This window comes from Pseudophryne corroboree, chromosome 9, assembly GCF_028390025.1.
Source record: "Pseudophryne corroboree isolate aPseCor3 chromosome 9, aPseCor3.hap2, whole genome shotgun sequence".
NCBI lineage: Eukaryota > Metazoa > Chordata > Amphibia > Anura > Myobatrachidae > Pseudophryne > Pseudophryne corroboree.
In genome coordinates, this window is record NC_086452.1 from 4,959,508 (window position 1) to 4,981,100 (window position 21,593).

The 21,593-nt window shown below is 52.8% G+C and overlaps 1 protein-coding gene across 2 annotated transcripts in view; it reads right to left on the reverse strand.

Moving 5' to 3' along the window:
- The window catches only part of CZIB (CXXC motif containing zinc binding protein), a 32,500-nt gene extending 17,562 nt beyond the window's left edge, over positions 1-14,938 (reverse strand). Inside the window, exons 1-3 of one of the 2 annotated variants that reach the window (XM_063938907.1) lie at positions 14,352-14,938; positions 10,760-10,843; positions 4,671-4,727 (exon numbers count right to left, since the gene is read on the reverse strand). In XM_063938907.1, the coding sequence (XP_063794977.1) occupies positions 4,671-4,727; positions 10,760-10,843; positions 14,352-14,357 (147 nt within the window). In that variant the 5' untranslated portion in view covers positions 14,358-14,938. The other variant, XM_063938908.1, reaches the window with a different exon arrangement.
- Positions 14,939-21,593: the final 6,655 nt, after the last annotated feature.

The window sequence follows — 21,593 nt, forward strand, 5'->3', positions numbered from 1 at the left end:
CGGATCAGTGAGATCCGTGCCTGCTTATCTGTGAAAAAGGGTGTGAATGGGTTAAAATTTAAAAAGAAATGCTTGCGGTCCCCCCTCCTAAGTATAACCAGCCTCGGGCTCTTTGAGCCGGTCCTGGTTGTTTAAATACTGGGGAAAAATTGGTCAGGGGTTCCCCGTATTTAGACAACCAGCACCGGGCTCTTAGTCCGGTCCTGGTTACAAAAATACGGGGGACAAAAGATGTAGGGGTTCCCCGTATTTTTAAAACCAGCACCGGGCTCCACTAGCCAGGGACATAATGCCACAGCCGGGGGACACATTTATGTAGGTCCCTGCGGCCGTGGCATTACCCCCCCAACTAGTCACCACTGGCCGGGGTTCCCTGGAGGAGTGGGGACCACTTAAATCAAGGGGTCACCCCCTCTAGGCACCCAAGGGCCAGGGGTGAAGCCAGAGGCTGTCCCCAGCACCCCTGGGCGGTGGGTGCCGGGCTGATAGCCATAAGTGTGTAAATAAAAAAGGATATTGTTTTATGTTGTGGAACTACAAGGCACAGCAAGCCTCCCCCACTTGCTGGTACTTGGAAAACCACAAGTACCAGCATGCAGGGAAATAACGGGTCCGCTGGTACCTGTAGTTCTACAACAACAACAAAATACCCAAATAAAAACAACACACACACACCGTGAAAGTAAAAATGTATTAATACACACTTACGCACTCACACATACTTACCTACATCCCACACCGAGAATCACGTCCACTTGTCCAGTAGAATCCAGTAGTGGGACCTGTAGGGGAGACAACTACACGGGGGAGGGAGGCGGAAGGCTCCGGCCCTCCACCAGGTGTGGATCAGTAGCAAGCGGCCACCACACATTCCGGCGGGGTCACGGTGGTTAACGCACCGGCGGCGCCGTGATGACAAGACAGAAGGAGAGGGAGGTGAGCGACGTCGCAGCGTGTGGGTGATTGGACCAGCGGATCCAGCCCTGGATCCGCTGTCCAATCACAACAGGCCCTGTCCCAGAGGCACTTCTACTAGTGCCGCTGTATCGTTGTTTTTTCAATGGGCTTTTGCAGCCCAGTCCTTGGCCCCGCCCCCCACTTTATGCCCATTAACACGGACAACGGGAGGCACTGCTAGCAGTGCCTCCTATACAAGTTTAATGTCTCAAAATGATTAGAGTATTATAACGAAGATACATATGACACATAATGTGTGTCATATATGTATCTTCCTTGCATTATTTTCATCATAAATGACAGGGGAGGCACTGCCTCCCCTGACTGCACGTCCCTGCACTGCACATGTTATATCTGCCTCCCCTGACTGCACGTCCCTGCACTGCACATGTTATATCTGCCTCCCCTGACTGCACTGCACATGTTATATCTGCCTCCCCTGACTGCACGTCCCTGCACTGCACATGTTATATCTGCCTCCCCTGACTGCACGTCCCTGCACTGCACATGTTATATCTGCCTCCCCTGACTGCACTGCACATGTTATATCTGCCTCCCCTGACTGCACGTCCCTGCACTGCACATGTTATATCTGCCTCCCCTGACTGCACTGCACATGTTATATCTGCCTCCCCTGGCTGCACGTCCCTGCACTGCACGTTATATCTGCCTCCCCTGGCTGCACGCCCCTGCACTGCACATGTTATATCTGCCTCCCCTGACTGCACGTCCCTGCACTGCACATGTTATATCTGCCTCCCCTGACTGCACATGTTATATCTGCCTCCCCTGACTGCACGTCCCTGCACTGCACATGTTATATCTGCCTCCCCTGACTGCACGTCCCTGCACTGCACATGTTATATCTGCCTCCCCTGACTGCACGTCCCTGCACTGCACATGTGATATCTGCCTCCCCTGACTGCACGTCCCTGCACTGCACATGTTATATCTGCCTCCCCTGACTGCACATGTTATATCTGCCTCCCCTGACTGCACGTCCCTGGCTGTGCACATGTTATATCTGCCTCCCCTGACTGCACGTCCCTGGCAGTGCACATGTTATATCTGCCTCCCCTGACTGCACGTCCCTGGCAGTGCACATGTTATATCTGCCTCCCCTGACTGCACGTCCCTGCACTGCACGTTATATCTGCCTCCCCTGACTGCACGTCCCTGGCAGTGCACAGGTTATATCTGCCTCCCCTGACTGCACGTCCCTGCACTGCACATGTTATATCTGCCTCCCCTGGCTGCACGTCCCTGGCAGTGCACATGTTATATCTGCCTCCCCTGGCTGCACGTCCCTGGCAGTGCACATGTTATATCTGCCTCCCCTGACTGCACGTCCCTGGCAGTGCACATGTTATATCTGCCTCCCCTGACTGCACGTCCCTGGCAGTGCACATGTTATATCTGCCTCCCCTGACTGCACGTCCCTGGCAGTGCACATGTTATATCTGCCTCCCCTGACTGCACGTCCCTGGCAGTGCACATGTTATATCTGCCTCCCCTGACTGCACGTCCCTGGCAGTGCACATGTTATATCTGCCTCCCCTGACTGCACGTCCCTGGCAGTGCACATGTTATATCTGCCTCCCCTGACTGCACGTCCCTGGCAGTGCACATGTTATATCTGCCTCCCCTGACTGCACGTCCCTGCACTGCACATGTTATATCTGCCTCCCCTGGCTGCACGTCCCTGGCAGTGCAAATGTTATATCTGCCTCCCCTGACTGCACGTCCCTGGCAGTGCACATGTTATATCTGCCTCCCCTGACTGCACGTCCCTGGCAGTGCACATGTTATATCTGCCTCCCCTGACTGCACATCCCTGGCAGTGCACATGTTATATCTGCCTCCCCTGACTGCACGTCCCTGGCAGTGCACATGTTATATCTGCCTCCCCTGACTGCATGTCCCTGGCAGTGCACATGTTATATCTGCCTCCCCTGACTGCACGTCCCTGGCAGTGCACATGTTATATCTGCCTCCCCTGACTGCACATCCCTGGCAGTGCACATGTTATATCTGCCTCCCCTGACTGCACGTCCCTGGCAGTGCACATGTTATATCTGCCTCCCCTGACTGCACGTCCCTGGCAGTGCACATGTTATATCTGCCTCCCCTGACTGCACGTCCCTGGCAGTGCACATGTTATATCTGCCTCCCCTGACTGCACGTCCCTGCACTGCACATGTTATATCTGCCTCCCCTGACTGCACGTCCCTGGCAGTGCACATGTTATATCTGCCTCCCCTGACTGCACGTCCCTGCACTGCACATGTTATATCTGCCTCCCCTGACTGCACGTCCCTGGCAGTGCACATGTTATATCTGCCTCCCCTGACTGCACGTCCCTGGCAGTGCACATGTTATATCTGCCTCCCCTGACTGCACGTCCCTGGCAGTGCACATGTTATATCTGCCTCCCCTGACTGCACGTCCCTGGCAGTGCACATGTTATATCTGCCTCCCCTGACTGCACGTCCCTGGCAGTGCACATGTTATATCTGCCTCCCCTGCAGTGCACATGGTTTTGCCCAACTGCTAACAAAAATCCTGCTGCGATCAGCTCAGAATTATCCCCCAAGATGCAGTAAGTTTACAATGACGATCAAACCACAACTAAGACAAGCAGGTCTAAAGCGCTTATGGGAATAATGCTATTTCAGGGTATATGCAATATCTAAAAAAATAGAACCAATCTGGGAAAACCAACGTATTCAGAATCCGCGCCCTCAAATTACCCTAAATTCACTCAAATATCCACCAGTGACCACTATAGAATTTGTTGTTGTTGTTGAGCGGTGTTATATATAGCTATAGACTGACAGGGGCAGGGACCAAGTATTCTCTGTACAGCGCTGCGGAATATGTGTGCGCTATATAAATAACTGATAACAGTGGAGCTAGTGCAGGGTACAGCGCATTCTGTCACTGCCTCACCGAGAGTGGGGGCCATTCTGTTACTACAGGACACTGGGGGCATTCTGTCACTGCGTCACCGAGAGTGGGGGCCATTCTGTTACTACAGGACACTGGGGGCATTCTGTCACTGCATCACCGACAGCGGGGCCATTCTGTTACTACAGGACACTGGGGGCATTCTGTCACTGCGTCACCGAGAGTGGGGGCCATTCTGTTACTACAGGACACTGGGGGCATTCCGTCACTGCGTCACCGACAGCGGGGCCATTCTGTTACTACAGGACACTGGGGGCATTCCATCACTGCATCACCGAGAGTGGGGGCCATTCTGTTACTACAGGACACTGGGGGCATTCCGTCACTGCGTCACCGAGAGTGGGGGGCATTCTGTTACTACAGGACACAGGGGGCATTCTGTTACTACAGGACACAGGGGGCATTCTGTCACCGACAGTCGGGGGCATTCTGTCACCGACAGTCGGGGGCATTCTGTCACCGACAGTCGGGGGCATTCTGTCACCGACAGTCGGGGGCATTCTGTCACCGACAGTCGGGGGCATTCTGTCACCGACAGTCGGGGGCATTCTGTCACCGACAGTCGGGGGCATTCTGTCACCGACAGTCGGGGGCATTCTGTCACCGACAGTCGGGGGCATTCTGTCACTGCGTCACTGATAGTCGGGGGCATTCTGTCACTGCGTCACTGACACTGGGGGCATCCTGTCACTGTATTATTAGGACGCTTTGTTGTGTGATGTCACACGCGATATTCCTGTACTCACCATCAATGTGATGTACTGCCACTTGTCCGAGAGTTCTCCGCAGTTTCCACATTTTAGCTAAGAGATATGAGAAGGCGTCGGCATGTCAGTGTGATGATACAATGCGTCCGCGTCACCCACATACAGTATCGCCCCGTACAGTTACCCTGTATCCCCGCTGAGACCGTTCCAGGTCACATCTGAATTACGTTATGAATCTTTAGTAACATCTCTGGTCACCGCGCCGCAGAGGAGATTCCGGCATCAGAGAACGCAGCCTGCGCAACGCCATAAGCGGCATCACAACGCAGAGCTACTATGGTGTATAAGTGTGAGTCACATGTGTAGGGCAGACTAGAAGTGACATGCGCTGAGGTGCGGCAGAGTCTTTCCTGTCATACGCCAGAGTTATCACTACAAAAATGACATGAAAAATGCAAAGAATGAAATATCTTCTCTGTATTATTCTAATCATTGTTATAGTCATAACTCTGGAATAAAAATAAGAATTTACTCACCGGTAATTCTATTTCTCGTAGTCCGTAGTGGATGCTGGGGACTCCGTAAGGACCATGGGGAATAGACGGCCCCGCAGGAGACTGGGCACATCTAAAGAAAGATTTAGGACTATCTTGTGTGCACTGGCTCCTCCCCCTATGACCCTCCTCCAAGCCTCAGTTAGGATACTGTGCCCAGAAGAGCTGACACAATAAGGAAGGATTTTTGAATCCCGGGTAAGACTCATACCAGCCACACCAATCACACCATATAACACGTGATAGGAACCCCGGTTAACAGTATGATAACAAATGGAGCCTCTGAAGAGATGGCTCACAACAAAACCCGATTTTTGTAACAATAACTATGTACCAGTATTGCAGACAATCCGCACTTGGGATGGGCGCCCAGCATCCACTACGGACTACGAGAAATAGAATTACCGGTGAGTAAATTCTTATTTTCTCTGACATCCTAGTGGATGCTGGGGACTCCGTAAGGACCATGGGGATTATACCAAAGCTCCCAAACGGGCGGGAGAGTGCGGATGACTCTGCAGCACCGAATGAGAGAATTCCAGGTCCTCCTCAGCCAGGGTATCAAATTTGTAGAATTTTGCAAATGTGTTTGCCCCCGACCAAGTAGCTGCTCGGCAAAGTTGTAAAGCCGAGACCCCTCGGGCAGCCGACCAAGATGAGCCCACCTTCCGTGTGGAATGGGCTTTTACAGATTTAGGCTGCGGTAAGCCCACCGCAGAATGCGCCAGCTGAATAGTGCTACAAATCCAGCGCGCAATAGACTGCTTAGAAGCAGGAGCACCCAGCTTGGTGGGTGCATACAGGATAAACAGCGAGTCAGTCTTTCTGACTCCAGCCGTCCTGGAAATATAAATTTTAAGGGCCCTGACTACGTCCAGCAACTTGGAATCCTCCAAGTCCCCAGTAGCCGCAGGCACCACAATAGGTTGGTTCAAGTGAAAAGCTGAGACCACCTTTGGGAGAAACTGAGGACGAGTCCTCAATTCTGCCCTATCCATATGGAAAATCAGATAAGGGCTTTTACAAGATAAAGCCGCCAATTCTGAAACCCTCCTGGCCGATGCCAGGGCCAACAGCATGACCACTTTCCACGTGAGATATTTTAAATCCACAGTCTTAAGTGGTTCGAACCAATGTGATTTCAGGAATGCCAAAACCACATTGAGATCCCAAGGTGCCACTGGGGGCACAAAAGGAGGCTGAATATGCAGTACTCCTTTGACAAAAGTCTGAACTTCAGGCAGTGAAGCCAGTTCTTTTTGGAAGAAAATCGACAGAGCCGAAATCTGGACCTTTATGGACCCCAATTTGAGGCCCAACGTCACCCCTGCTTGCAGGAAGTGCAGGATCGACCCAGTTGAAATTCCTCCGTCGGTGAAGTTCCGGGTACCAAGCTCTTCTTGGCCAATCCGGAACCACGAGTATGGTTTTCACTCCTCGCGTTCTTATTATTCTCAGTACCTTGGGTATGAGAGGTAGAGGAGGAAACACATAAACCGACTGATACACCCATGGTGTCACTAGAGCGTCCACCGCTATCGCCTGAGGGTCTCTTGACCGGGCGCAATATCTTGTCAACTTCTTGTTGAGGCGGGACGCCATCATGTCTACCTGTGGTTTTTCCCACCGGTTGACCAGCATTTGGAAGACTTCTGAAAGAAGTCCCCATTCTCCCGGGTGGAGGTCGTGCCTGCTGAGGAAGTCTGCTTCCCAGTTGTCCACTCCCGGAATGAACACTGCCGTCAGTGCTAACACATGATTCTCTGCCCATCTGAGAATCCTTGTGGCTTCTGCCATCGCCATCCTGCTTCTCGTGCCGCCCTGTCTGTTTACATGGGCGACCGCCGTGATGTTGTCTGACTGGATCAGTACCGGCTGGTTTTGAAGCAGGGGTCTTGCCTGGCGTAGGGCATTGTAAATGGCCCTTAGCTCCAGGATATTTATGTGAAGAGAAATCTCCTGATCTGACCACAGTCCTTGGAAATTTCTTCCCTTTGTGACTGCCCCCCAGCCCCGAAGGCTGGCATCCGTGGTCACCAGGACCCAGTCCTGTATTACGAATCTGCGGCCCTCTAGTAGATGAGCCCTCTGCAGCCACCACAGCAGCGACACCCTGGTTCTGGCCGATAGGGTTATCCGCTGTTGCATCTGGAGATGGGACCCGGACCATTTGTCCAACAGGTCCCACTGGAACGTCTTTGCGTGGAACCTTCCGAATGGAATTGCTTCGTACGAAGCTACCATTTTTCCCAGGACTCGTGTGCATTGATGTACCTACACTTTTCCTGGTTTTAGGATGTCTCTGACCAGAGATGACAATTCCTCGGCTTTTTCCAGTGGAAGAAACACTCTTTTCTGGTCTGTGTCCAGAATCATTCCCAGGAACAGAAGACGTGTCTTCGGGACCAGCTGTGACTTTGGAATATTGAGAATCCAGCCGTGCTGTTGTAGCACTTCCTGAGAAAGTGCCACCCCCACTATCAACTGTTCTTTGGACCTCGCCTTTATCAGGAGATCGTCCAAGTACGAGATAATTAAAACTCCCTTCTTGCGAAGGAGTATCATCATTTCGGCCATTACCTTGGTAAAGACCCTCGGTGCCGTGGATAACCCAAACGGCAGCGTCTGGGACTGATAGTGACAATCCTGTACCACAAATCTGAGGTACTCCTGGTGCGGAGGGTAAATGGGGACATGTAGGTACGCATCCTTGATGTCCAGGGATACCATGTAATCCCCCTCCTCCAGGCTCGCAATAACCGCCCTGAGCGATTCCATCTTGAACTTGAACCTTTTGATATAAGTGTTCAAGGCTTTTAAATTTAAGATGGGTCTCACCGAACCGTCCGGTTTCGGTACCACAAACATTGTGGAATAGTAACCCTTCCCTTGCTGAAGGAGGGGTACCTTGACGATCACTTTCTGTGAATACAGTTTTTGAATAGCCACCAACACTGCCTCCCTGGCAGAGGGAGTTGCCGGCAAGGCAGATTTTAGGAAACGGCGGGGGGGAGACGTCTCGAATTCCAGCCTGTACCCCTGAGATACCACTTGAAGGACCCAGGGATCCACTTGTGAGAGAGCCCACTGTGTGCTGAAAAACCTGAGACGTGCCCCCACCGTTCTCGATTCCGCCTGAACAGCCCCAGCGTCATGCTGTGGACTTACCGGACGCAGGGGAGGACTTCTGCTCCTGGGAACTAGCTGTGCGCTGCAGCTTTTTCCCCCTTCCTCTGCCCCTCGGCAGAAAGGATGAGCCTCTAGCCCGCTTATTTTTCTGGGGCCGAAAGGACTGTACCTGATAATACGGTGCTTTCTTTTGCTGTGGGGTAACCTGTGGCAAAAAAGTCGATTTCCCAGCAGTAGCTGTGGAAACGAGGTCTGAAAGACCTTCCCCAAAAAGTTCCACCCCTTTATAGGGTAAAACTTCCATATGCCGCTTGGAGTCGGCATCACCTGACCATTGCCTAGTCCATAACCCCCGTCTGGCGGCAATGGACATAGCGCTTATTTTTGATGCCAGCCGGCAAATATCCCTCTGTGCATCACGCATGTATAAGACCGCGTCTTTTATATGGTCAATCGTTAGCAAAATATTGTCCCTATCCATGGTATCAATGTTTTCCGACAGGGAGTCTGACCACGCAGCAGCAGCACTGCACATCCATGCTGATGCAATAGCGGGTCTCAATATAATGCCAGTGTGTGTGTATATAGCTTTTAGGGTACTCTCCTGCTTTCTATCAGCAGCTTCTTTTAGGGCGGCCGTATCCGGAGACGGTAGTGCCACCTTCTTTGATAAGCGTGTCAGCGCTTTATCTACCCTAGGGTGAGTTTCCCAGCGTGACCTATCCTCTGGCGGGAAAGGGTACGCAGCCATTAACCGTTTAGAAATTATCAATTTCTTATCTGGGGAAGTCCAGGCTTCCTCACACACCTCATTTAATTCCTCAGATGCAGGAAAAACTACTGGTAGTTTTTTCTCACCAAACATAATACCCTTTTTTGTGGTACCTGGGGTAACATCAGAAATGTGTAAAACATTTTTCATTGCCGTAATCATGTAACGGGTGGCTCTATTGGAGGGTACACTCGTCTCATCATCGTCGACACTGGAGTCGGTATCCGTGTCGACATCTGTATCTGTCATCTGAGGTAGCGGGCGTTTTATAGCCCCTGATGACATTTGAGACGCTTGGACAGGCACAAGCTGAGTAGCCGGCTGTCCTGTGTCGTCAAACCTTTTATGTAAGGAGCTGACACTATCACGTAATTCCTTCCATAAGTCCATCCACACTGGTGTCGACCCCGCAGGGGGTGACATCACATTCACAGGCATTTGCTCCGCCTCCACCTCATTATCCTCATCATACATGTCGACACAGCAGTACCGACACACAGCAGACACACAGGGAATGCTCTTACAGAGGACAGGACCCCACAAAGCCCTTTGGGGAGACAGAGGGAGAGTATGCCAGCACACACCAGGGCGCTATATAACACAGGGATATCACTATACAGAGTGTTTTCCCCTATAGCTGCCTATAATATATATATACTGCGCCTAAATTGTGCCCCCCCTCTCTTTTTTACCCTTTCTGTAGTGCAGGACTGCAGGGGAGAGCCAGGGAGCTTCCTTCCAGCGAAGCTGTGAGGGAATAATGGCGCCAGTGTGCTGAGGGAGTTGGCTCCGCACCTTTTTCGGCGGGCTTTCTCCCGCTATTTTATCATTTCTGGCAGGGGTTAATATACACCTATATAGCCTCTGGGGCTATATATGGTGTTAGTTTTGCCAGCCAAGGTGTTACTATTGCTGCTCAGGGCGCCCCCCCCCCCCCAGCGCCCTGCACCCATCAGTGACCGCAGTGTGAGGTGTGCATGAGGAGCAATGGCGCACAGCTGCAGTGCTGTGCGCTACCTTGGAGAAGACAGAAGTCTTCAGCCGCCGATTTTCCGGACCACCTTCTTGTTTCTGGCTCTGTAAGGGGGACGGCGGCGCGGCTCCGGGAACGGACGACGAGGTCGGGTCCTGTGTTCGATCCCTCTGGAGCTAATGGTGTCCAGTAGCCTAAGAAGCCCAAGCTACCACCACTTAGGTAGGTTCGCTTCTTCTCCCCTTAGTCCCTCGTTACAGTGAGTCTGTTGCCAGCAGGTCTCACTGAAAATAAAAAAACTAAAATATACTTTCTTCTAGGAGCTCAGGAGAGCCCCTAGTGTGCATCCAGCTCAGCCGGGCACAGAAATCGAACTGGGGCTTGGAGGAGGGTCATAGGGGGAGGAGCCAGTGCACACCAGGTAGTCCTAAATCTTTCTTTAATTGTGCCCAGTCTCCTGCGGAGCCGCTATTCCCCATGGTCCTTACGGAGTCCCCAGCATCCACTAGGACGTCAGAGAAAAGTCTATGGCAGGAGAGACAGCTCATATAACGTGGCATAAGTAGGCATTCATCTATAGTGCCCACAGTGACCGCGGCGCACAGAGTATGGCATTATGTAGAGATTACATTATTTGCTCATAGCTCCGTACTTGGCGTTAGTCTTGAGCCAGCGCGTGACGAGCATTATGTCCACCTACCTTCAGGAACCAGCGGAAATCTTCCCCCACCGGCCGCAGCCGTGTGACGTTCTCCAGATTAGCCTTAAACTGTAGCGCAAACTTCTACAATAAAACAGCACAAAATGCCACAGTAGTAATCTGTAATTATTCATCCAGAAGGTCATTCTAACCCCATAGTACACTGCATACCCCGAGCACAGCACCGAGTACACTGCATACCCCGAACACAGCACCGAGTGCACTGCATACCCCGAACACAGCACCGAGTGCACTGCATACCCCCCAAACACAGCACCGAGTGCACTGCATACCCCCGAGCATAGCACCGAGTACACTGCATAGCCCCGAGCGCACTGCATACCCCGAGCACAGCACCGAGTACACTGCATACCCCCAAGCACTACACTGCATACCCCCAAGCACAGCACCGAATACACTGCATACCCCCAAGCACAGCACAGAGTACACTGCATAGCCCGAATACAGCACAGAGTACACTGCATACCCCGAGCACAGCAAAGAGTACACTGCATACCCCGAGCACAGCAAAGCGTACACTGCATACCCCGAGCACAGCAAAGCGTACACTGCATACCCCCGGTTACACTGCATACCCCGAGCACAGCACCGAGTACACTGCATACCCCCGAGCACAGCACCAAGTACACTGCATACCCCCGAGCACAGCACCAAGTACACTGCATACGCCCGAGCACAGCACCAAGTACACTGCATACGCCCGAGCACAGCACCGAGTACACTGCATACCCCGAGCACAGCACCAAGTACACTGCATACCCCGAGCACGGCACCAAGTGCACTGCATACCCCGAGCACGGCACCAAGTGCACTGCATACCCCGAGCACGGCACCAAGTGCACTGCATACCCCGAGCACAGCACCAAGTACACTGCATAACCCCGGAGCACAGCACCAAGTACACTGCATAACCCCGAGCATAGCACCAAGTACACTGCATACCCCGAGAACAGCACCGAGTACACTGCATAACCCCCGAGCACAGCACCGAGTACACTGCATTCCCCCCGAGCACAGCACCGAGTACACTGCATTCCCCGAGCACAGCACCGAGTACACTGCATAACCCCCGAGCACAGCACCGAGTACACTGCATAACCCCCGAGCACAGCACCGAGTACACTGCATACCCCAAGCACAGCACAGAGTACACTGCATTCCCCGAGCACAGCACCGAGTACACTGCATTCCCCGAGCACAGCACCGAGTACACTGCATAACCCCCGAGCACAGCACTGAGTACACTGCATAACCCCCGAGCACAGCACAGAGTACACTGCATACCCCAAGCATAGCACCGAGTACACTGCATTACCCCGAGCACAGCACTGAGTACACTGCATACCCCCGAGCACAGCACTGAGTACACTGCACTAATAGCCTGTGTCCAGCTTGTATTACTATGGCAGCAGCACAGTGCGCCCTCTACCTGTCATAAGCAGATATGTCACTGTCAGTACACACACAGGTGAGCCACAGCACCGACTGCACTGCATAGCCCCTGAGTACAGCACCGAGTGCACTGCATACCCCGATCACAGCACCGAGTACACTGCATACCCCGATCACAGCACCGAGTACACTGCATAACCCCCGAATGAGCACAGAGTATACTGCATACCCCGATCACAGCACCGAGTACACTGCATACCCCGAGCACAGCAAAGAGTACACTGCATAGCCCGAATACAGCACAGAGTACACTGCATACCCCGAGCACAGCAAAGAGTACACTGCATACCCCGAGCATAGCAAAGAGTACACTGCATACCCCGAGCACAGCAAAGCGTACACTGCATACCCCGAGCACAGCAAAGCGTACACTGCATACCCCCGGTTACACTGCATACCCCGAGCACAGCACTGAGTACACTGCATACCCCCGAGCACAGCACCAAGTACACTGCATACCCCCGAGCACAGCACCAAGTACACTGCATACGCCCGAGCACAGCATCGAGTACACTGCATACCCCGAGCACAGCACCAAGTACACTGCATACGCCCGAGCACAGCACCGAGTACACTGCATACCCCGAGCACGGCACCAAGTGCACTGCGTACCCCGAGCACGGCACCAAGTGCACTGCATACCCCGAGCACGGCACCAAGTGCACTGCATACCCCGAGCACGGCACCAAGTACACTGCATAACCCCGGAGCACAGCACCAAGTACACTGCATAACCCCGGAGCACAGCACCAAGTACACTGCATAAGCCCGGAGCACAGCACCAAGTACACTGCATAACCCCGGAGCACAGCACCAAGTACACTGCATACCCCGAGTACACTGCATTCCCCGAGCACAGCACCGAGTACACTGCATAACCCCCGAGCACAGCACTGACTACACTGCATAACCCCCGAGCACAGCACTGAGTACACTGCATTCCCCGAGCACAGCACCGAGTACACTGCATTCCCCGAGCACAGCACCGAGTACACTGCATAACCCCCGAGCACAGCACTGAGTACACTGCATAACCCCCGAGCACAGCACAGAGTACACTGCATTACCCAAGCATAGCATCGAGTACACTGCATTACCCCGAGCACAGCACTGAGTACACTGCATACCCCCGAGCACAGCACTGAGTACACTGCACTAATAGCCTGTGTCCAGCTTGTATTACTATGGCAGCAGCACAGTGCGCCCTCTACCTGTCATAAGCAGATATGTCACTGTCAGTACACACACAGGTGAGCCACAGCACCGACTGCACTGCATAGCCCATGAGTACAGCACCAAGTGCACTGCATACCCCGATCACAGCACCGAGTACACTGCATAACCCCCAAATGAGCACAGAGTATACTGCATACCCCGATCACAGCACCGAGTACACTGCATACCCCGAGCACAGCACCGAGTACACTGCATAACCCCCAAATGAGCACCGAGTATACTGCATACCCCGATCACAGCACCGAGTACACTGCATACCCCGAGCACAGCACTGAGTACACTGCATACCCCGAGCACAGCACTGAGTACACTGCATACCCCGAGCACAGCACAGAGTACACTGCATACCCCCCGAATGAGCACAGAGTATACTGCATACCCCCCGAATGAGCAGAGTATACTGCATACCCCCCGAATGAGCACAGAGTATACTGCATACCCCGAGCACAGCACCGAGTACACTGCATACCCCGAGCACAGCACCGAGTACACTGCATACCCAAAGCACAGCACCGAGTACACTGCATACCCCAATCACAGCACCGAGTACACTGCATACCCCAATCACAGCACCGAGTACACTGCATACCCCAATCACAGCACCGAGTACACTGCATACCCCAATCACAGCACCGAGTACACTGCATACCCCAATCACAGCACCGAGTACACTGCATACCCCAATCACAGCACCGAGTACACTGCATACCCCAATCACAGCACTGAGTACACTGCACTAATAGCCTGTGCCCAGCTTGTATCACTATGGCAGCAGCACAGTGCGCCCTCTACCTGTCACAAGCAGATATGTCACTGTCAGTACACACACAGGTGAGCCACAGCACCGAGTACACTGCAGTAATGCCCTGCATCCAGCACTTACCACCATGACTGCTGCAAAGTGTGGGCGTCTGCTTTACAACAGCAAATCTTCACTTGCCGTAAAGTGTAACAGCAGCAGCACGTGACCAGCCAGCCTCCTGGGCCCGCTAGCAGAGAGGCAGACAGCGCCACCTGGCGGATAGAGCGGCAGCAGCATCACGTGACAGCACTCCGCCTGAGACCGGCAGCAGAGAGGGAGACAGCGCCACCTGGCGGATAGAGCGGCAGCAGCATCTCATGACATCGTTCTGCCTGAGGCCGCCAGCAGAGAGGGAGACAGCGCCACCTGGCGGATAGAGCGGCAGCAGCATCACGTGACATCACTCCGCCTGAGGCCGCCAGCAGAGATAGAGTCAGCGCCACCTGGCGGAGCAGCGGGTTACTGCTATATAGCGGCAGCAGCATCACGTGACATCACTCCGCCTGAGACAGGCAGCGAGCAGACAGGGAGACTTGGCGGATAGAGCGGCAGCAGCATCACGTGACATCACTCCGCCTGAGGCCGCCAGCAGAGATAAGAGTCAGCGCCACCTGGCGGAGCAGCGGGTTACTGCTATATAGCGGCAGCAGCATCACGTGACATCACTCCGCCTGAGACCGGCAGCGAGCAGACAGGGAGACTTGGCGGATAGAGCGGCAGCAGCATCACGTGACATCACTGTCTGAGGCCGCCAGCAGAGAGGGAGACAGCGCCACCTGGCGGAAGAGCGCGTTACTGCTATAGAGCGGCAGCAGCATCACGTGACATCACTGTCTGAGACCGCCAGCAGAGAGGGAGACAGCGCCACCTGGCGGAGGAGCGCGTTACTGTTATAGAGCGGCAGCATCATCACGTGACATCACTGTCTGAGTTCGCCAGCAGAGGGGGAGACAGCGCCACCTGGCGGAAGAGCGCGTTACTGCTATAGAGCGGCAGCAGCATCACGTGACATCATTCTGAGGCCACCTGGCGGAAGAGCGCGTTACTGCTATAGAGCGGCAGCAGCATCACGTGACATCACTGTCTGAGGCCGCCAGCAGAGAGGGAGACAGCGCCACCTGGCGGAGGAGCGCGTTACTGCTATAGAGCGGCAGCAGTTCCCCCATCTATACATCCTGGGGCAGATGGAGATGGAAAACCAGCCCGGGAAATTTATGCAAGCAGCCCTAACGGGGGCGGAGTCTGTTGAGGGGGCAGGATTCCTCCTCATAGGGTCTGAGTTGGGCGCGGTAGCGGCCTCCCTTGCGTCTTTTGCCGCAGTTGCGTCTGAATTTATGCGGATGCCGCTACAGTGCCGTTCCCCGGTGTACTATGTGCGAGGACAGAGACGCCCCCTGTCAGTGTGTACAGGCGCTGCGGTCAGACTTTGTGCGGCACCATCGGTTGCACCGTTGTACATTACACCAGCCCATCTAGGTGCAGATCATCCGCCTGAGTGCGGCCGCCAATGTGAGCAACGCAGCGTCTCTGTACGCAATCACTATTGGCAACACGCCCGCACTACGTTAGATCTTTGTCTGATAAGCCAGCCCCCTGTAACCGCCCAACACATGTCTAATACACTTCATACGCTCTGTATGAACACTGCGGGGCCGGCCCGGCGCAACTGACGCAAGCGCAGATGACAAACATTGCACAAGTAATAACCTGCTGTGTGGAAGCCGGGGACACCAGGGGCTGTAACATATATATATTAATTATAGAGTTTGTTTTGCTGTATATAATTGTATGTAATGTGCTATGAATTTTTTGTATACATTTTATATTGATTAATTTTATATAGTGATTGCATTTATATTATATACTGATTGATTTATGAAATAATATGTTGTGTGTACGTGTGATGTCACAGCCTGATTGCTGGTAATAGCGCAGCGCGGGTTCAGTATGGTCTCGTTGTTTCTCCTGTGTGAAGTAGGAGATTGATAGACGTTTATGGTTACATGTGTATAATCCACACTCAGCGGCTGAATTCATTACATTTTATCTCTATTAAGGTTCCATTGTTAAAGGTTTTATCTGCACTATTAGCGCCAAGAGACATTTTTAAAGAATTACCTGCAGCTACCACATCTTCTGATGGCGGCAGCCTATTGGCTACACTTTGCGGGTTGTAGTTCCGGTAGTGTTACCCAGAGGGATACGGTCGTTAGGTCGACAGTCATTAAGTCAACATGTACTAGGTCGACAGGTCAAAAGGTCGACATGAGTTTTTCACATTTTTTGGGGATTATTTCATACACGTGGACTACGATTGGAACGATAACCTGTGCCGACCAAAGCGAGCCACTTTGCCTGAGCTCGCCATGCGCGGGGACACGGTGCACTAATTGGGGTCCCCCGTCACTTTACGAAGAAAACGATGGCAAAAATAGAAAAAACAACAACAACAAAAACCATGTCGACCTAATGACGATGTAGACCTTCCATGTTCGGCCTAAGTTGTGTCTATCCAACAACCCGTACCCTACCCAGAAACCCTCAGCCAGAAATGGCAGCTGCACATGGCGAACACATGGGCACCACCCTTGGTGCATGGCTGCGACGGGCTCCTGATCCTGCCTGTGCCGGGCGATACCTCACACTCCGCACGGTGATACTGGGCAGTAATATCGCGGCCAGGCTGCGGTTCAGATGTGGGGATTGATAAATGGCCTCTCAGTGTCCATAAGTCACCATTGTGGTTTCTGGTTTCATATTACGATACATTTTATGGTCATCATCAAACAAGAGTTGTCACTGCCTGGTAGACCCGGTTCTAGGTCTACTGCGTGTATACAGCTGGCATGCGCTGGAGAGGTCATCCGTCCATGGGGGTCACTTCATGTGTAACCCGGGAACATTGCAGGGGTGGAGCGCTATCCCAGAGTACACTGTAGGTGTCACAGCACAGGTCCAGACAGCTATTGATGCCAGCTGGGGCCCAAGGAGTGTTGTACCGATAACCAGAAATGGGGGTATACGAGAGACCCCCTAATCCCCAAGAATCTCCTATAATGGACACAGGGAAGGGGGCCTGCAAGAGAGACTGCACCTCTGAGACCCTCCAGTACAGAGCACCAGGAAAGGGGGCCTGCGAGAGACTGCACCTCTGAGACCCTCCAGTACAGAGCACCAGGAAAGGGGGCCTGCGAGAGAGACTGCACCTGAGACCCTCCCGTACAGAGCACCAGGAAAGGGGGCCTGCGAGAGACTGCACCTGAAACCCTCCAGTACAGAGCACCAGGAAAGGGGGCCTGCAAGAGCGACTGCACCTGAGACCCTCCCGTACAGAGCACCAGGAAAGGGGGCCTGCGAGAGAGACTGCACCTCTGAGACCCTCCAGTACAGAGCACCAGGAAAGGGGGCCTGCAAGAGCGACTGCACCTGAGACCCTCCCGTACAGAGCACCAGGAAAGGGGGCCTGCAAGAGAGACTGCACCTCTGAGACCCTCCAGTACAGAGCACCAGGAAAGGGGGCCTGCGAGAGAGACTGCACCTCTGAGACCCTCCAGTACAGAGCACCAGGAAAGGGGGCCTGCAAGAGAGACTGCACCTCTGAGACCCTCCAGTACAGAGCACCAGGAAAGGGGGCCTGCGAGAGAGACTGCACCTCTGAGACCCTCCAGTACAGAGCACCAGGAAAGGGGGCCTGCGAGAGAGACTGCACCTCTGAGACCCTCCAGTACAGAGCACCAGGAAAGGGGGCCTGCGAGAGAGACTGCACCTGAGACCCTCCAGTACAGAGCACCAGGAAAGGGGGACTGAGAGAGACTGCACCTCTGAGACCCTCCAGTACAGAGCACCAGGAAAGGGGGCCTGCGAGAGACTGCACCTCTGAGACCCTCCAGTACAGAGCACCAGAAAAGGGGGCCTGCGAGAGACTGCACCTCTGAGACCCTCCAGTACAGAGCACCAGGAAAGGGGGCCTGCGAGAGAGACTGCACCTGAGACCCTCCAGTACAGAGCACCAGGAAAGGGGGCCTGCGAGAGACTGCACCTGAGACCCTCCAGTACAGAGCACCAGGAAAGGGGGCCTGCGAGAGACTGCACCTCTGAGACCCTCCAGTACAGAGCACCAGGAAAGGGGGCCTGCGAGAGACTGCACCTGAGACCCTCCAGTACAGAGCACCAGGAAAGGGGGACTGAGAGAGACTGCACCTGAGACCCTCCAGTACAGAGCACCAGAAAAGGGACCTGCGAGAGAGACCCTGTATCTCGGAGACCCTCCAGTACAGAGCACCAGGAAAAGGGGCCTGCGAGAGACTGCACCTCTGAGACCCTCCAGTACAGAGCACCAGGAAAAGGGACCTGCGAGAGAGACCCTGTATCTCGGAGACCCTCCAGTACAGAGCACCAGGAAAGAGGACCTGCGAGAGACTGCACCTGAGACCCTCCAGTACAGAGCACCAGGGAAGGGGGCCTGCGAGAGACTGCACCTGAGACCCTCCAGTACAGAGCACCAGGAAAGGGGGCCTGCGAGAGAGACTGCACCTGAGACCCTCCAGTACAAAGCACCAGGAAAGGGGGCCTGCGAGAGAGACCCTGTATCTCGGAGTCAAGCACCCAGTAACCCCGCCAGCAGCTCCATGATTGCGGAGATAGTACAAAGATACCCCATTCCCACCATTAATGCCCCCACAAGTGTGACAAGGACCAGGGCAATTGTACACGCCGGGGCTGGTGTAAGAAATCTATCAACAGATAAATGGTGCGTAGTATGAAGAACTGGAAACTTCTACATATATGCAGTGAACGCGTCACATCAGTGGTTTCTCCCCGTCGACCCTCGGAAAGTCCCATCACAGATGCGTCCTCACACGATGTGGCGGAAGTGGAGGTAAACCGCTCCTCATGTTCTGCGAGGCTCTGCTTCCGCCAGGCGTCTTTTTGTGCCAAAATGTGGTTTTAATCGCAATGTGATACAACTAGGACACCGGGAGCCTGTGGCGATTTGATATGCGACACTTGTACATCTGTTTGCAAGTCTCTGAATCTGTATACAAAGCGCTATGATGCAGCAACTGCGGCTTTTTTCCACGCCAAGTTCCGCATATTACACACGGCTGAGTCTATGTATCACGAGTGTCACATCAAATTAATCAGCAGAGTCTCCTGGTGCTCCCTGGCCGCATCACATTGCAACCAAGATGCAGTATTAGGCAAAAATAGACCCCCGACACTAGTAGAACCACGTGACATGTCGGCCCCCTCCCGCCGGCATCTCACAGTATACAGTGGGGGGAAAAAGTATTTGGACAGCCACCGATTGTGCAAGTTGACCCACTTAAAAAGATGAGCGAGGTGTGTAATTTCCATCATAGGAACTGTGAGAGACACTTCAACTGTGAGAGACAGAATCTGGAAATCACATTGTATGATTTTTAAACAATTTTCTTGTATATTCTTGTGGAAAATAAATATTTGGACACCTACCAAGCAGCAAGATTTCTGGCTCTCACAGACCTGTTATTTCTTCTTTAAGTAGCTCTTCTATCCTCCACTCGTTACCTGTATTAATGGCACCTGTTTGAGCTGGTTATCTGTATAAAAGACACCTGTCCACACCCTCAAACAGTCAGACTGCTACCTCTCCACCATGGCCAAGACCAGAGAGCTGTCTAAGGACACCAGGGACACAATTGTAGAGCTGCACAAGGCTGGGATGAGCTACTCGACAATAGGCAAGCAGCTTGGTGAGAAGAGATCAACTGTTGGCGCAATTATAAAAAAATGGAAGAAATACAAGATCACTGACAATCTCCCTCGACCTGGGGCTCCATGCAAGATCTCACCTCGTGGGGTATCTGTGATTTTGAGATGGTGATGAATCAGCCCAGAACTACACGGGAGGACCTGGTCAATGACCTCAAGAGAGCTGGGACCACAGTCACAAAGGTTACCATTAGTAACACACTACGTCGTCATGGATTGAAATCCTACAGCGCACGAAAGGTCCCCCTGCTTAAGCCAGCACATGTCCAGGCCCGTCTAAAGTTTGCCAGTGACCATCTGGATGATCCAGAGGAGGACTGGGAGAATGTAATGTGGTCAGATGAGAGTAAAATCAAACTTTTTGGTATAAACTCCATTCGCCGTGTTTGGAGGGAGAAGAATGATGAACGGCATCCTAAGAACACCATACCCACTGTGAAGCATGGGGGTGGAAACATCATGCTTTGGGGCTGCTTTTCTCCAAAGGGGACAGGACGACTGATCCATATTAAGGAGAGGATGAATAGGGCCATGTATCGTGAGATTTTGGGCAAAACCCTCCTTCCCTCAGTAAGAGCATTGAAGATGGAACGTGGCTGGGTCTTCCAGCATGACAATGACCCCAAACACACCGCCCGGGCAACTAAGGAGTGGCTTCGTAAGAAGCATTTCAAGGTCCTGGAGTGGCCTAGCCAGTCTCCAGACCTCAACCCAACAGAAAATCTGTGGAGGGAGTTGAAAGTCCTTGTTGCCCGGCGACAGCCCCAAACATGACAGATCTAGAGAAGATCTGCATGGAAGAGTGGGCCAAAATACCTGCTACAGTGTGTGCAAACCTGGTCAAGAACTACAGGAAACGTTTGACCTCTGTAATTGCCAACCGAGGTTATATTACAAAGTATCGAGTTCAACTTTCTGATTGTCCAAATATTTATTTTCCACAAGAATAAACAAATAAATAGTGTAACAATCATACAATGTGATCTCCAGATTCTGTCTCTCACAGGTGAAGTCTATGATGGAAATTACAGACCTCTCTCATCTTTATAAGTGGGTCAACTTCCACAATCGGTGGCTGTCCAAATACTTCTTTGCCCCACTGTATGGCGTCGTGAGGCTGGATGTACGAGGACTGTGAACTATGTAAGCAGGTGGGATAATTACTCTGCATGATAAAAGAAATCCATAAGACATGACCTGTTGGTGGCACTTGAGGACTGGAGATCATGCTTTAAATTACTTCAAGATTAAACACTAAGGGGGTGATGTATCAAAGCGCAGCGAGAGATAAAGTATTAACCAATCAGCTCCTATCTGCCATTTTTCAAGTATAGTCTGTAACGAGTTAGGAGCGGACTGGTTGGTACTTTATCTCTCTCCAAGATTTGCTACATCTTTCCCCAAGTTAGATAGCGTGCCAGATCTATCACCTCTGAGCCAAAGTGCACGGTGGTTAGACAGGCGGCGGTTTTGGTAAGTGCCCACTTCTCGGCCGGGTTTGGGGCGACAGTTTGAGGCCGCACTAACATTAGCGCGCGCAGACATCACACTTATGGAAGCAGCTTTAAA